The sequence below is a fragment of the Elephas maximus genome, chromosome 20, assembly GCF_024166365.1.
Source record: "Elephas maximus indicus isolate mEleMax1 chromosome 20, mEleMax1 primary haplotype, whole genome shotgun sequence".
Lineage (NCBI taxonomy): Eukaryota > Metazoa > Chordata > Mammalia > Proboscidea > Elephantidae > Elephas > Elephas maximus.
This window is the reverse complement of record NC_064838.1, coordinates 56,312,751-56,329,159: the sequence shown is the minus strand read 5'-3', so window position 1 is coordinate 56,329,159 and position 16,409 is coordinate 56,312,751. Positions and strand designations below refer to the sequence as shown.

The window sequence follows — 16,409 nt, the reverse complement described above, 5'->3', positions numbered from 1 at the left end:
TCCCTTTTTCTGGAAGCCACACTGTCCAGGCCTCCTGCTTTGTCCTTGATGTCTCTCCTGCTGTCTCAGGGTTCCTGCCTCCTCTCTCTCGCCTTGCACGTGGGTGCCTAGGCCAGGAATAGGTGGAAGTCTCTGACCCTAAGCCTGAAATGGTCTGGTGCTATGGCTCCACATTTAACCCCTGGAGGAAGGTCTTATTTGTAGAACCTTTTTGGGAAGTGCCACTAGGTAGCAGGAGTAGGGAAAACCCTGAAACAGCGATGACAGCAACAGCAGCAAGAGGATGGGGCTGTGGAATGGGACAGGAGCTAGAACCCTCTTCTCTGAGCTGCCCCGTGGGTGGGTGGGTAGGTGGGGGCAGATGGGAGTTTCCTGCCACTGGAAATTTTCATCGATTCCACAAGGAAGTACATCCCTATCCAGAGGAGAGCTGCATGGTACTTAGGAAGGCAGGCCTGCTTAATGGCTTAAACCAGCAGGAGGCGCATGCTCAGAAATCCAGGGCAAGGCATATTATCACAGACACAATGGATGAAGATGGAAGAGCCTGACTCTGGGATCCACATGAGACCTGGAGGCCCTCATATGCAGCTGTGGGTATGTCCGGATACAGTTGGCACATAAACCTGGGTACACACACCCCTTTGAGAGCTCTGTTACGTCTTTAAAGAGTCCAGAACTGTTTTTGGTTTTTCTTCTGGCAGTTAAAGCATGAGAATAAATGGAGAGTCCAGGGTAGATTCTCCCATGTCTATTGTGCTTTGGGAAATGAGCCAAAATCACAAGGCAGAAGACATTGGGATCTTGACCTTTTGTTGCTTTAACCCAAGGTATACGTGGCCCCTGGACAAGGGCAAGCCGCAGGCCTCAAGCTCCTGGAACCCCTGAGGTGATGCTGCCATTTTGCTGATGGTGATGAGAAGCAATCTATAGTCCTGTCAAGCCACGTTGATAAATCCCCTCTCCACACAAGAGCCAGCAGAGGCCACAAGAAGAGTATTGAGCCAAGTGTGGGGTCCAAAGCAGAGGGTGGGCAAGAACTGAGGCCTTTGGCGTGTGAGAGTCCTCCTTCCTTCCTCTTTTCCTCTCTCTGTCTGTTTTTGGTTCTATGCTGTCTTAATTATCTAGTGCTGCTGTAACATAAATATCACAAGTGGGTGGCTTTAACAAACAGAAATTTATTTTCTCATAGTTTAGGAGGCTAGAAGTCCAAATTCAGGGCACCAGCTCTGAGGGAAGACCTTTTCTCTCTGTCAGATTTGGGAGAAGGTCCTGGTTCCTTGGTTCCACAGTGATCTTCATGTGGTGTGGCATCTCTCTTCCCCCATCTCTACTTCCTCAATCTGCTTCTTTTATATCTCAAAAGAAATTGACTCAAGACACACCCTGCAGTGATCCCACCTCATTAACATAACAAATGAAAACCCAGTCCCAAATGGGATTGTGACCACAGGTATAGGAGTTAGGATTTACAACACATGTTTTGGCGGGACACAATTTAATCCATAACACATGCTGTTTCTCAAACCTAGAAACCAAAAATGGAAGATATTGAGCCATATGCAGAAATAAACCCAGTTGCTAAGTCTGACTGGTTCTTTGGACCACCTGCCCCCCGTGTTCCCCAGCCCAAGTAGTGCTCATCCTTTCCCTCCCTGTCCAGAAGGCCCTCCTCTGTGCAGCCTCCCGGGAGGTCAGCAGTCTGTGAATGCTTCCTGCTCCACCTACACAGAGCCCTCTCCTTCCTGGACTAGCCCCTCTCCCCTTGTCAGTTATTTGCAGGCCTAGTCTGTCCCACTGTGGGGCTGGGGTCTTGCTCTCCCCACAGTGCCCAGCAGGTGCCTGGTACACAGGATGCTCAGGAGAGTGGAATTATGTGGACATAATGCCTGCAGTCTGTGGGGAGCATGGCCTGAGTTTTTGAGGCTAGAGGGAGGTTCTGGCTCTTTCCTTTTGGCATTTTCTGTGGTCCCAGGCTAAATGAAGGAAGCACTTTCTGGCCTGGTTTGTCAGTTTGGAGGTAGGTGGCATGGGGTGGTGTGGGCAGTGACTGGGCAGCGGGCTCAGAAAGAGGTGGTAGAATGTGCAGGTAAGATTGGCATGTAGGCCTAGACTAGAAGTTTAAGATACCTCTTTTCATCTTAAATGGGAAAGAGCCCTTTGGAGTTTATATTTTTCCAGATTGGATGGCAGCGTGGCCCATGTGGTGTAAGGGTGTTGGATAATTCTTGTATTTATGTTCCCATTGGTTACCATGGAAAAAATCAGAATAGATGGTTTCCATGGAGATTATCTTAAAATTAGTTTCTTTGAAGGTCCAGACTTTGCTGCAGGGTTCGCTGAATACTCTCAGTGCCATCAGGGCCTTTTTCTGTGGCAGTGCCAAAGGCTGATCTGCAGTTTCCATGAATTTAGGTAGTCATCTGCCTCCTATACTTGAAAATACCAGGGTGCTGGTGGGTGGGAGGCTCTGTCTCCACTTCCTTTTGGGGTCCTGCTTGCCTGGCCTCAACTCCATAACTCATTCAAGTCACCCAGGAAGCTTTTTTTTTATTGAAGCGGAACAAAATTCCTTTGTATTATAGACATTTTCAAGCTAGCATAAAAACTAGAGAGAATGATACAACAAATTCCCGTTGACCCCCTCACCCAGCTTCAACATTTGGCCCCCCATATTTTTTAGAGGAAGAGTTAGAATATTACTTTTTACTCCCAGAGAATGTCATTTCACCCTAAATAAGGATTTTTCTGGGTTAAATAACCGCATTCAACAAAACTAAGAATTTTGTTATCACACCCAACAAAACTAATAATTTCTTATAAGATACCTAAGACATGTTTACAACCTCCTTATTGTGTCAAAACTGTTGTTCTGTGATTTTGTTCAAATAAAGCCGTGGGGAGCTTTGAGGAAGCCCACATACCTGCCTCCTGTTTGTGGTTCTGATGCTCGGGGCGTTGCGGTACTTGCCCCGGAGCCGCAGTCGAGCTCAGCACATGGGCAGCATTTGGACTGGCATCACCCTCCCACTGTCATCAGGGCTGGCTTTGTCCTATGAGCTCCAGGATGCCCTTCCTTGTTGCTGCCTGAAGCTGTGCCTGGCAGGTGGGCCAGCTACTGCCAGCTGTCCTGGGGACAGGCCTCCTCTGGGGGGAGCTGTCCCTCTTCACAGCTGGGGGAGGGGGGGAGGTGATGTGACCTTGGTTCACAACATCTGTATTTGACTTCATTCCTCAGGAAAAGGGAGGCCGGAGATGCCAAGAGACGGAAGCAGCCTCCCCTGACTTCTCCCTGGGCAGCCTGGGATGGTGGGGAGGGGCTCTGGCCCTGGGAGGCCCTCGGGTTGGGCAGAGCCAGCCCAGCTATCTGTCAGCAGGCTTTGCTCGAGTCCTGTGATGCTGTACAAAATATGAATTACAGAGCCTGGGAGTGATGCCCAGGGTGTGGTTGGTGGCTCTAACACTCTCCATTGAACTAAGTGCAAGGGGAGTTTAAAATAGCCAGCCTTTGTTCCCGGGGTTTTAAAAATTCAACTCCAGTAGTTACAATGAGCTGTCTTCAAGTGGATCTATAAATAAACCGCTTCTGTTCCTCTTTGTCACCGAGAGCTTCAGCATCTTCCCGAGAAGTCAGCTCTGCCGCTCATCTTCATTAGACGCCTCTCATCTGTGGGGCAGCTGCAGCCGTCAGCAGGCTGGGCTGACACACTGAGCTTGTGATGACAGCAACCTGTTTCCTTTTAAAAACCCACAGTACCCCAAGATGCCTAATAACTACAGAGAGGAAGGTAGCGACTTCGCAGTGAAGAAACCTAGCAGAACAGTCGGTGTCACCGTTGGTCAGGGTCAATGCACCAGCAATAATAAGTCATGTCACTGTCACGAACCCCATGGTAGGATGCACATCACTTTGGTGGTGTTCTTGCGCATAACCTCAATCCTGAGAAAACATCAGACAAGCCTAAATTGAGGGGCATTTGACAAAATAACTTCGTCTTCAAAAGTGTCAAGGTCATGAAAGACAAGGGAAGAATTAGGAACTGACATGGATCGCAGGAGACTGAGCAGAAATAACTAAATGCAATGAGATCCTGGATAGGATTCTGGAACTTTAAAATCCAAGGATATTAGTTAAAAAAAAAAAAAAACTGGTAAAGTTCAAATGGAGTCCTCAGTTTGGTTAATGGTATTGTACCAATGGTAATTTTCTGGTTCTGGTCATTGTATTACGGTTATGTAAGATGTTAACACTAGGGGAAGGATATATGGAACCTCTCTGCACTATTTCCAACTTTTTTCTAAATTTAAAATTAGTTTGAAACAGTTTAATTTAAAAAGAAAAAAAAAAAAAAAAAACGACAGTTAACACTGGGCTTTATGAGAATCCTTGGTCTTCTCCCTCCCAGGGTGCCATAGTCCAGCCATCTGTGCTGGGGAGGGGACACATTTCTGTGTCCAGATAGGGGTAGGTAACCTAAGGCACTCAACATCCAGCCTGCAGGAACCCTGGGTAATGTTGATGGAACTGATTGACCAAGAGCCAGCCCTGAGGTGAATATGGGCTGTGCGCAGAGGAGTGCTTTTACAAAAATATTTGTCACCAGCATGGGGGCTGCGGGTGGGTTTGTCTGCTTGTAGATGTGGACATGTCTGAGAATGCTCCAGGGCGCATCTGCTCTGAGAACTCTAGGGCAGATTCCAGGCCATGAGCAGCCGCCTCCCAGCAGGGGTGTAGACCTATGAGGGACCCACTGCCTCCCAAGGCTTCTGTGGACTGTGTAGGGTCCTGGACCCACCACCCTCCTCACTCCTTCTCACCTGTGGTCCCTACCTGCTGAGCTCTACCTTGCTGCCCACCAGTGTTATTATGTCTGTAACAGGTGCAATGACCTGGTGGGCTTCAGCCCCTAAAGGCCTGGGGTCGTGCTCCTGCCCCTCTGAGCCCCTCCAGGAAAGAGGGCCAGGGACCTCCTCTGTGCCCAGGATTGTTCTCACTGTATGATGGTTGTGTCTGCTTGCTTCCTTGCAGCTGCCACCGGTTTGAAATTGCTTAGCCTTCCTCTCACCTTTCCGCTTTGCTCCCTTCTTTTCAAGGCTACCTTCACCAGTGCATGTCATCTCAGTCACACAGACACCCCCACGCCCTCAGCTCCACTTCCTTGGGCATATATGGCCACTGGGATAACTTTCCATTTCCTGCCTACCAAGGCAATCCTTTCATTCCTTTGAAAATTTTAGCTTTTTAATCTCTCTGCTTGTATGGGGAGATACTTAGAGACCCTTGGAGAGTGAGGCTGGGGAGTCGGCAGAAAATTGCTGGGAGTTGAGCCCAAGTGTGGCTTGAGCCTGTCGCAGCCTTGGGGCTGGGGCCCCCTGTCTTGGCCTTGGGCCTGGGTGAGGAGAGTGGGACTCCTTTGTTTGTTCATTGTAACAGCTCCCACATGCGAGGCAGGCCTGTGGCTGACACTGTGATAAGGGTGGGGCAGGCATCTGTGATCCCTGCCTCAAAGGGGCCACCATCTGAATGAGCCAACCATGAGATGAGGAGGTGGGCCAAGCTGCCTGTGCCCCTGGGACCTGGGTGGCTCTGGCTCTGTGTGTGACAAGGCCTGGAACCAGGGTGGGTCAGGTATGCAGATCCCTCCTCCTTCACTTTAGACCCACCCTCTATTTCCCATAGGTGGGGCATGTGGTCCAGTGACTCTGAGACCTGGCTGTGATCTGTAGTCATGGAGCATCTGTTTCAGTTCAGAGGCTAGGTGGAGGGTGCTGTGTGGCCACCCAGCCCTGTGTCCCTGAGTCTCTTGGCTCCCTCTGTATGTCACAAATGGCCCAGCAACCACCCGACTCCTGGCATAGGGAAGGTGTGACAGCACACTTGCATGTTCATACCCTCTAGATAAAAGCCAGCAGCAGTAACCAAACCCCATACTCCTACTTGGGCTGGCTTGGAACAATGTTGGCCAGGTTGCCAAACAATTAGATGATTTTAAGAAACCAGAAGGCCTCTTGGGTTCAGGGCTATGTTTAGAACCAGAGGTTTCCTCTCTTCTTGGACTCTAGGCCTGAAGCCTGAATTATAGGGCAAACAAGGCTGTAGTAGATCTATTCCACAGATAAGTGTGGGGAATGCAGTACCGGGCTTCTTTGGAGCTTTGATTTGAAAGAATGGCCCTGCCTGTTTCCACTTCATAGCCTATTCACTTTTAGAACATTTAAAAAATTTTTTATATAATAAAAAATTTGCCATTTTAACCGTTTTTTGTGTACAATTCAGTGAAATTAATTATATTCACCACATTGTGCAGCCATCACCGCTATCTTTCCAAAAGCTTTTCCTCACCACAAACGTCAACTCGGTACCGCTTGGGCAATGCCCCCTCTGTCCCCAGGCCCTGGTAACCACTAATAAACTTTTGTGTCTATCCATTTGTCTATTCTAGATATTTCCCATAAGTGGGTTGTACAATATTGGTCATTTTGTGTCTGACGTATTTCAGTCAGCATGATGTTTTCAAGGTTCATCAGTATCGTAGCATGTGACCCTCTGGCTTTCTGCATTTGGAAACCGTAATCCCCAGAACTCTCTTTCTCATGACTGGGTAATATTCCATTGTATGGATATGCCACGTTTTGTTTATCCATTCTTGTGTTGATGGACATACTTTTAGCAGTGGAATTGCTGGTCATATGGTAACTCTTTGTTTAACTTTTTGAGGAACTGCCAAATCGTTTTCCGCAGCGGCTACACCATTTTAGATCCCCACCAACAGTGCATGAGGGTTCCAGCTTCTCCACATCCTCACCAGCACCTGTTAGTTTCTGGTTTTCTGATAATAGCCATCCTAGAGCATATGAACTTTTCATGACGGCAAATCACTGAAGCCAAAGGCCTGGGATAAGGACTTGGGTCTATCAGTCTCCACCTCCTCACTTAGCAGACTAGCTGGTGAATAATTCAATGAAAGATTAGGTTGAAAAGATTTAATTATGGGGATGTACGTGCGTGTATGTGTGTCCCCATCTCTCCACTTTTGTACTCAGCCCTGCTTTGGAAACAGTGATGTGCTTTGGTGTTTTTAGTAGCTGAACAGGCTGCCTACCTGGGTATGTACAAGGAGGGTACCAGTAAGACAGCTCAGCTCTTGGCCTCTCTGGCCCAGACTCGAGCCCATGGACTTGTTCCTGGATGCTTTTGTCTGTTACAGAGTTTTAATTTCTGGAGCTGGCCAGGCAGAGGACAAGGTCCAGTGTTGGAAATTAAAAGAAAAGGGGAAATTTCTACCTTGAACAGGTGTTAATAATTGACCATCCTACCCACCCAAGAGAGATGTTCTGTCAAATCAGCTCATATCTTTATGGTAAAGCTCCAGCCACCCCGCCTGCTGGCCAGGTGTACACAGACCTTGCCCGTGACTGTCAAGGCTCCTGTAAATGGGATCGTTTTCTTAATTTTTATTTCAGATTGTTCATTGCTTGTATATAGAAACACAACTTGTTTTTGTGTGTTGATTTACTGAATTAATTTATTGGCTCCAGTAGCTTTCTTGTGGAATCTTACAGGATTTTCTATATATAAGACCATGTATCTGCGAATTATTGTTAGTTGCCATCGAGTAGATTCCAACTCATGTGACCCCTTGTATCCCATTAGGGTTTTAAGGAAGTAGATCACCAGGCCTGTCTTCTGGGGTACCTCTGGGTGGGTTTGGACCACCACTAGTTTATGGAGATTTTTTTTATCATGAAAGTGTTGGGTTTTGTCAAATGCCTTTTCTGCATCAGCTGAGATGATCATGTGGTTGTTTCACTCCGTCCTATGAATGTGATATATTACGTGGATTGATTTTATATGTCGAACCATCCTTGCATTCCTGGGATAAATCCTATTTGGTGATGACATATAATCCTTTTAATATGCGGCTGGATTCTGTTTCCTAGTATTTTGTTTAAGACTTTTGCATCTATATTCATAGAGAGTGTCAGTCCCTAGTTTTAATTTCTTGTGATACCTTTATCTGGCGTTAGTATTAGGTCAATACTGACCTTACAGATTGAGTTGAGAAGTGTTCCCTTTTTTTCTATTTTTGGAAGAGTTTTTAAAAGGTTGATATGAATTCTTTTTAAATGTTTGATAGAATTCGCCAGTGAAACCATTCAGTTCTGGGTTTTTCTTTGTTGGAAGGTTCTGAGTACTGATTCAGTTTCTTTACTTGTTATAAGCCTATTCAGATTTTCTGTTTCTTCTTGAGTCAGTTTTGGTAGTTTGTGTATTTCTAGGAATTTGTTCATTTCATCTGGGTTATCTAATTTTTGGAAACCCTGGTGGCGTAGTGGTTAAGAGCTACAGCAGCTAACCAAAGGGTCAGCAGTTGAAATCCACCAGGCACTCCTTGGAAACTCTGTGGGGCAGTTCTGCCCTGCCCTGTAGGGTCGCTATGAGTTGGAATCAACTCAATGGCAACGGGTTTGATTTGGTTTTTGGTATCTAATTTGCTGGTATACAGTGGTTTACAGTGTTCTCTTACAATCTTTTTTTTTTTTTAATTTCTGTAAAATTGGTAGTAATATCTCCGCTTTAATTTTTTAATTTAGTAATTTGAGTCTTCTTTTTTTCTTAGTCTAAGTTTGTCAATTTTGTTAATCTTTTAAAAGAACCAAGTAATAGTATAATCGATTTTTCTCATTGTTTTTAATTCTCTATTTCATTTATCTTAACACTATTCTTTATTATTTCCTTCCTCTGCTAGCTTTGGGTTTAGTTTGTCTGCTGAGATTTTGATTGGGATTGTATTGAAGATATAGATGATTTGCGGAAGAGCTGACATCCTAACAACTTTGAGCCTTTCAATACATGAACATGGTATGTCTCTTCAAATTATGTAGGTCTTTGACTTTTCTGGAAACCATGGTGGTGTAGTGGTTAAGTGCTACGGCTGCTAACCAAAGGGTTGGCAGTTCAAATCCTCCAGGCGCTCCTTGGAAACTCTACGGGGCAGTTCTACTCTGTCCTATAGGGTCGCTATGAGTTGGAATCGACTCGATGGCACTGGGTTTGGTTTTTGGTTGACTTTTCTTAGTGGTATTTTATAGTTTTTAGCATACAGATTTTGTACATACATTGTTAGATTTGTACAACACCTAACATGAACATTTCATGTTTTGTGATGCTATGAAAAAAAATAATGGCCAAAAAATTTTTTTTAAATAATGAAAGATATCAAACCAGAGATCCAGGAAGCCCAGAGAAATGACAAGCAGGGTGTTATATATTGAATTGTGTCCCCTAAAATATGTGTTGGAATTCTAACCCCATACCTGTGGATTAACCCTGTTTGGGAATAAGGTTTGCTTTGTTACGTTAATGAGGTCCTATCAGTGTAGGGTGTGTCTTAGGCCTAATCACACTTTGGATATAAAAAGAACCGATTAGGTACAGAGAGAAGCAGGCACAAAGGGGAAAGATAGGTGCCACATGGAGATTGCCAAGGAATGTTGAGAAGACTACAGAAGCTGAGATGAGAATTTTTTCCCAGAACCGACAGAGCCTTACCCTAGAGGCAACATCCTGAATTCAGACTTCTAGCCTCCTAAACTGTGAAAAAATTAATTTCTGTTGGTTAAAATCACCCACTTTGGTATTTCTGTTATAGTAGCACTAGATAACTAGGACACAGGGTGATAACAAAACAAAGCAAAACTCCAGACATTGTATTCAAACTGCTAAAAACCAAAGATTGAGAAAAAAGCTTGAAGGTAGCTGGGAGCTGGGAGAACGTATCACCTACAGAGGAGCAAACGGAAGAGTTACAGAATTCTCAGATTAAACTATACAAGCCAGAAGACAGTGGAGTAACATCTTTAAAGGACTGAAAGGAAAAAAAAAACTGTCAACCCCGAATTCTATACTCAGCAAAATTATCCTTTAAAAATGAAGAGGAAATAGAGACTTTTTTTTTTCAGGCAAACAGAAGCTGAGAGAATTCATTACCAGTGAATTTGCACTATAAGAAATTTCTGTTTTCTTGTTCTCCTTTCTGGGATTCCAGTTACATGCATGTTAGATAATTTGGTATTGTCCTGAATCTCATATATGCCGTTTTCTGTTTTTTTTCTCTTGTATTTCAGTTTGAGGAATTTCTGTTAATTTATCTTTAAGGTTGTTGATTTATTTTCCCCAGCTGGTTTGAGCCTACTACTAGCCCATCAGAATCATTCTTCATCTCTTGTTACTGGGTTTCTTATTTCTAGCATTTGCATTTGACATTTTCGTATGGTTTCTACCTCTCTGCTGAAATTCCCCATCCATGCATGTGTGTGATCCATTTTTTCTAGTCGACCCTTAACAGGTTAATGATAGCTGTTTAAAATTTTATGTCTGATAGTGCCGATATCTGGGTAACCTCTGAGCCTGAGTCTGTTGATTACTTTTCTCTTAACAGTGAGGTTCTTCTCCCCACCCCACCCTGCCTTGCTTTTTTGTATCTTCTATTTTTTTATTGAATGTCTGACATTTTATTTAAGGCAGTAGAAACTAAGGTAAATATATTCAGTCTTGTCAGGAGTTGAGCTCAGTTTAATGTTACCTTGTACTTCGGCTGGGGTATGGGTACTGAGTTTTTCTCAATGCTCCTGCTCCACCCTCAGCTTTCGGCCTTCCCTGTGTATCTGCCCCTTCAGAGGGGGTCTGTTTTCATGTCCTAGCCCTTCCCCCTTGCAGTAGGATGCTGTTGCTTGTTATTTGGTGCTTGGTAGCTCTGCGCTGGAGGATTGGGGAGGTCTCTTGTCCTGGGTCAGCTTCAATCTTGGTCAAGTCCTATGCCCCTAACTCTCAGAAGTGGGGCATTCTCAGTTGTGCTGTACCTCTTCCAGCCATAGGAGACCTTCAGTAATCTCAGCTTAGAATGGTTTCCTGACTCTCCCCCAAGTATCCTGGGGTTTTTTTATATTTGCCCTTTGTCCAGTAGCTTAAGGCATTTGTTCGGTAGGGGAAAGGGCCCTATCGAGACTTCAAGGCTTTTCTGTGTCCGCTTCCCTCCTCTAAGCCTGTACATCCAAGGAGGATTTTCTTTGGTCTGCTGCTTAGCTCCCAGTCTTTCTTGTGAGTGCCCAGTGGAGACCTGTGGTAAAGAGCCTGCAGGTGGGTGCAAATTCCCTTTGGGTGCAGTAACCCTACGCTTCCCAGGAGTTCTGCACTCTCATCCCAGCCCACACTCAGCTTTTAGTAACTTGTTAGCCTTTTAACTCACTTCTTAACCACTTATATGGCGCTTGGTGTCTCCTTCCATGCTTTGCTCATGTCCTATTCTCCTTGGAGGTATCTGTCTTTCCTCAGATTTCAGGCTCATTGGTTGCTCTGTGGCCTCAGCTCCCTGATTCAAGAAAAGTTTGTATCCTTTTATAGTAACAGTCTTTTTCTTGTTAGGGTGGGGTTAACACTTTTCCAGCTTTCTATATCCTAGGTGGAAGTTCCTTGTCATTACCTGCATCTTGATGAAAAAGCGAGACCACAATCAACTCAGAGACACACGGGTTGGTTTCTTGTCACAAGGAAGACCTGCCAGCTGTTCTGCCTTTGTTTTTAAATGAAATTTTCTGAGTGGGCTACCCAGGTGTTTGAGTGGGCTGAGCATCAAACCACTGATATTTATGAAACTCCTGTTGTGTGCAAAGCACTGAGCTCCTGGTGATCTACAATGGGCTGGCAGCAACAGAGGCGGGCAGAACATTAACCTTCTGGGGCAGTCCAGGAGCCCACTCAGGGTGGGGTGAGAGAGGAGGACTGCGGGCCCCAAGTAAGATTTCCACAAAGCTCAAGAGATCCATCTATTCTGAGATGTGCTTTTTTCTTTTATTTTGTTCCTGTTGAAAATATACACATCAAAACATAACACCAATTCAACAGTTTCTTCACATACAGTTTAGTGACGTCGATTACATTCTTCAAGTTGTGCAACCATTCTCACCCTCCTTTTCTGAGTTCCTTCCTCATTAACATAAACTCACTTCCCCATAAGGTTCCTATCTAATCTTTCAAGTTGCTCTTGTCAGTTTGATCCTATATAGATAGTTCTTAAAAGAGTATAATGCTCAAGGCAGCTTTTTTTTAACTAGTTAAGCTAAACTGTTGCTGGATTTTAAGATGACTTCAGGGGATGTTTTTGGTTTAAGGTTTAAAGACTATCAATAATTTCAGAGGTTCATCTATCCACCATGAGTCCAGAAAGTCTAGATTCCATAAGAATTTGAAATTCTGTTCTCAGATGTCCCTTTTGATCAGGATTCTTCTGTGGAACCTGATCAGAATGTTCACTAATGGTATGCGGGCACCATCCAGGTCTGCTGGTCTCATGGCAAGGGAGGCAGTTGTTCTTTCAGGCAGTTAGCCACACATTCTATATCCTCCTCCTATTCCTGACTCTCCTTCTTCTTCCGTTGCTCCAGGTGAGTAGAGACCAATTGTGCCTTGGATGGCCGTTTGTGAACTTTTAAGACCCCAGACATTATACAGCGAACTAGGAGGTAGAGCAGAAGAACTAAACATGTTGTTAGACCACGTAATTGGGATGTTCCATGAAACCATGACCCTAAACCTCCAAACCAAGGAACCAAATCCCATGAGGTATTTGGTTGTACATAAGCAATCTCAGCAGCTACCCTTTTTTTTTGTCATTGTTGTAAATATATCACACAGGTTTTGCCAACTCAACTTTTTACAGGTCTACAACTTACTGACAGCAGTTACAGTAATCATCTGGACCTCTCTACCCCTAATGTGATTTTTCCATCACCATTGACCCTCCCCCCTTTCCCCTCCCTCCCGACCCTGGCAACCACTAATAAAATTTGTTCTGTATTCATTTGCCTTTTCTTGTTTTTATATAGTGAGATCATACAATATTTGTCCTTTTATGATTGGTTTATTTCTCTCAGCATAATACCTTCAAGCTCCATCCATACTGTAGCTTGTATCAAGACTTCATTTCTCCTACTGGCCGAGTAGTATTCTATTGTATGTATGTACCCCATTTTGTTTATCCATTCATCTGCTGGTGGGCATTTAGGTTGTTTCCACCTTTTGGCTATCGTGAATAGTATTGCAGTAAACATTGGGGTGCAAATCTCTGCTTTCCTCCTTTGACGTTGAGATATTTTGATGTTAAGATGTTTATATTTGGCAAAAGTGAAAAGCTGTCGACTTAGTGTCAGTCTGTATGTGTGTGGAGGGGTTAATCTTTATGGGGATTTTACTAACGATATATCTAACTGAGAACCAAACACCAGGCAAAGTCTTTGATACCCTTTGACGCTGAAAAGACAAAGCACTATGTTTGGTTTTTTTTCCCTTAAACACTGCCCAGCTTATTCTACCACTGACATTACTCACTGCCCTGGTACATGCGTCTCTCCTCACCTCTTGCCTGCCTCTTTCTTACCTGTGCTTTATCATTTATTTGCCCAGCTCTCAGGGAAATGCCACATCTCCAGAGTGCTGGAGTGCAGGTGAGTGGCTGCGTGCTGTGGGGTGCGGTGCAGACATTGGGAAGGAATTTCACCGTGGCGGGCTTGGTTCTTTGAGGCATCGAGTGTTTGAGGAGGGCCTGCCCGGTACTAAGCTCTGGGTTGGGCAGGCATACCGAGTTGGGGGTGGGGGTGGGGGAAGTGAGGCCATGAATGTTAGACTAGGAGCTGGGAGCCCCTCTCGGGGTGCAGGACAGGAGCTGTGCACACATGGAAGCAAAACTGCAGCAGACGTCTCCTGCCAGAGGCTGCCTGATGTTGGAAAGAGCTGTGTTTGCTGGGTGACTGAGGGCGATTTGCTTAACCTTTCTGAACCTCTGTTTTCCCTTCTGAAAAATGAGGTTACTGCGAAGTAACCTTACTGCGAAAATCCATTGTAAGGATTAAATGAGGTGACGTGTAGAACCCTGGCACATAGTGGGTGGCAAGTAAACAGCAGTGATTGTCACCCTGACATGCTGGACTGGTGATGTGTTAAATGCTGCATTGTCTGCCAGTGAGAGTTGGCAAGGAGTCAGGTAAAGGCGTGTCCTAGTGAAAGTGGCCAGAGGAGCAGCCCAGGGCACAGCAGGACCCTGGACTTGTGAGCGAAGCCGGGGCTCGTGGCTTGGCACCCTCAGATGGTCACTCCTAGTCCGAGCCGCAGTTTCTGTCGTTAGGAGATTTCAGCTCAGCCCCTTGCAGCTGTGAAGGCGCAGTGCAGGTGGGAAAGCAGCGCCAGTCCTGCAGCCTCTCTTACAAAGGCCGCCTCTCCGGCTGGCCCGGAGCACCGTGGCTGCCGTCTCGTCAGCACTTCCTTGGAGCTGTCTCAGCAAGAGGGTTTCTGTTGTTAAACTCCATGGTGCTCACCCCACTGCACCCCACTGCCCGTGCTTCCAGAGACTCAGCTCAGCACTCAGTTTCTGGGCCATTCTGCAGAAGCACTCAGAATTTCCGTTCCCTCCTTCCCAGGAAGCACCCAGCTAGCCCACTCCCAGAGGATGCCGGCTACGGGGGCGGGGGGCTGCCTGGCCCCCACCCTCCACCTGGTGGCCTTTCTTGGGGGAGCAAAGGGGACTTTGGCCAGGGGAGGAGCATGTGTGTCTGGAAGGGGGTCGTCTTCAGAAGGAGTAGACGAAGGACTGTAAGTGCTTCTCAAGAAAGGCCTGGTGGTGACTTCAGACGAGCACCTCCCACAGCTCTTTGAAGGACAGGCTAACTCATCACCCTGTTTCACAGATGTAGGAAGCGTCTTCCCCGACTGCCTAGCTGGTCGGCGGTAGGGCTCCGCGTTCAGCCGGGGCTGGTCTGGCTCCCGGTTCAGAGCCAATTAAGCGGTGAACCATTGCTCTTCATTGCTGCCCTCTGCTGTGGCTCCCGACAGGACTGCCTGGGCTTGGGGTCACTGTGGTGGGGTGAAGGCCACCCTGGCCAGGCTGGTGCCGTGGTGGGGCTTTTGAAATATCCCCTCTTGGGATGGACTTCTGGGTGGGCCCTGAGATCTGAAGCACACGGATTCCTGGAGGCCTGGTGGGCTGAGGTTGTACAGAGTGACTATGGCGCCATGGCAGCGGTGCCAGTCATACCCACCACACTCCCCTGGCCCTGACTTTGGGCGGGGGGGAGATGAATGGTTTAGCCTAGTTCCATGATGCATGGGTAGCTGGTACACGTTGAGACCAGTGATGGCCTGGGTCCGGAGTGGGGGAGTGATGAGTGCAGGCAGGAGGAAGAGACACACAGATGCACATGAAAGGGTGGTAGGCCTGGTGGGCAGGCTGGCCTGTGTTCACTCCACTCATGTATCCTGGCCCCAGAGGTGTAGTGACCAAAGGAACAGGGCGGGGATGGGGCAGGCCCAGGTGCTGCAGGAGCACGGAGAGGGGGCTCCTGATGGGAGTTGGGCCTGCGAAGACAGGGGAAGATGGGATGCTTGGAGTGGGGAAAGGAGAGGTGGTGAGGGCATCCCCCAGTGGGAGGGCATCCCCGGTGGAGAGGGCCTCGCAAGCTGGGCGTGAGGGTGCAGAGGCAGGAGGGGGCTGTGTACAGAAGTGCCAGGCCAGGGTGCCTTGCCCCCATCCAAGGGGCTTGGATTTCCTCCCAAAGGCAGCAGAGAGGCCTGGAGGCCTGGCAAAGCAAGGAGTGATGTGGTGACATTTGGAATGTCCATTAGTGAAGTCGTTGTTTGAAACCCTGAGCCCCTAGTGTGGCTGTATTTATGGATTACTGAGACATTGGCTAGCCAAGGGTGTGAGCCACCACAGGGAATGTCCTTCCCACAGGGAGCAAGTCCACAGAGGAATTGCAGGTTTCGAGACCAGACCTGGGGCACTTCCTGGCTTTGTGTCAGGAAACCCAGTGGCTCTAGAATTCCACCCTGCTGAACATGTACATGGCTCTTCCTAGGTCAGGAGAAGCCTTTCTGGGCTTGAAATGGTGGCCGACGGGGGCAAGTGCTAGACTGGAAATCACTGCCCTAGGAAGAGGGTCTGCATTTGAGGGCTGAAGGACCTTAGGCACCAGCTCCAAGCCCCTACCATTCCTGGAGTTAAGACTGAAGCTTCCCTGGGTGAGCCTGTCCTGTAGACTGATTCTTGCCAGCTGTCTGGCCAGGACACTCACAGAAATCCTTGTTTTCCCAGGGGGCCTGGGCCACGCAGGGTCAGAACATGGCCCCAGTCAATCCACAGCTGACGGGTCCTTGGGGAGGCTTTAGCGCAACCTGGGAAAGCCCCATGCTGGGAGATGGGGAAGTAAAGTTGAGCTACCCAGGAGGAGAGGGAACTTCAGGGCAGGTGAGGGCTTCAGTGTCTCTGGGCTCACCAATATGCCAGCCGGAGGGTGGGGCCTGCCTGAAGGGTCGGGAGACAATCCTGCTGCCCAGCCAGGCCAGCCTGAGGGTCTCTGAG

The 16,409-nt window shown here is 47.1% G+C and overlaps 1 protein-coding gene across 5 annotated transcripts in view; it reads left to right on the top strand.

Annotated features, from left to right (window-relative positions):
• The window catches only part of POC1A (POC1 centriolar protein A), a 79,681-nt gene that overhangs the window by 45,086 nt on the left and 18,186 nt on the right, over positions 1-16,409 (top strand). Inside the window, exon 10 of one of the 5 annotated variants that reach the window (XM_049862866.1) lies at positions 831-1,051. The exons of the other annotated variants lie outside the window; for them this stretch is intronic. Coding sequence (XP_049718823.1) covers positions 831-893 — 63 coding nt within the window. The 3' untranslated portion in view covers positions 894-1,051. Of the gene's footprint in view, positions 1-830; positions 1,052-16,409 lie in introns of those variants that run through there. 5 annotated transcript variants of the gene reach the window in all.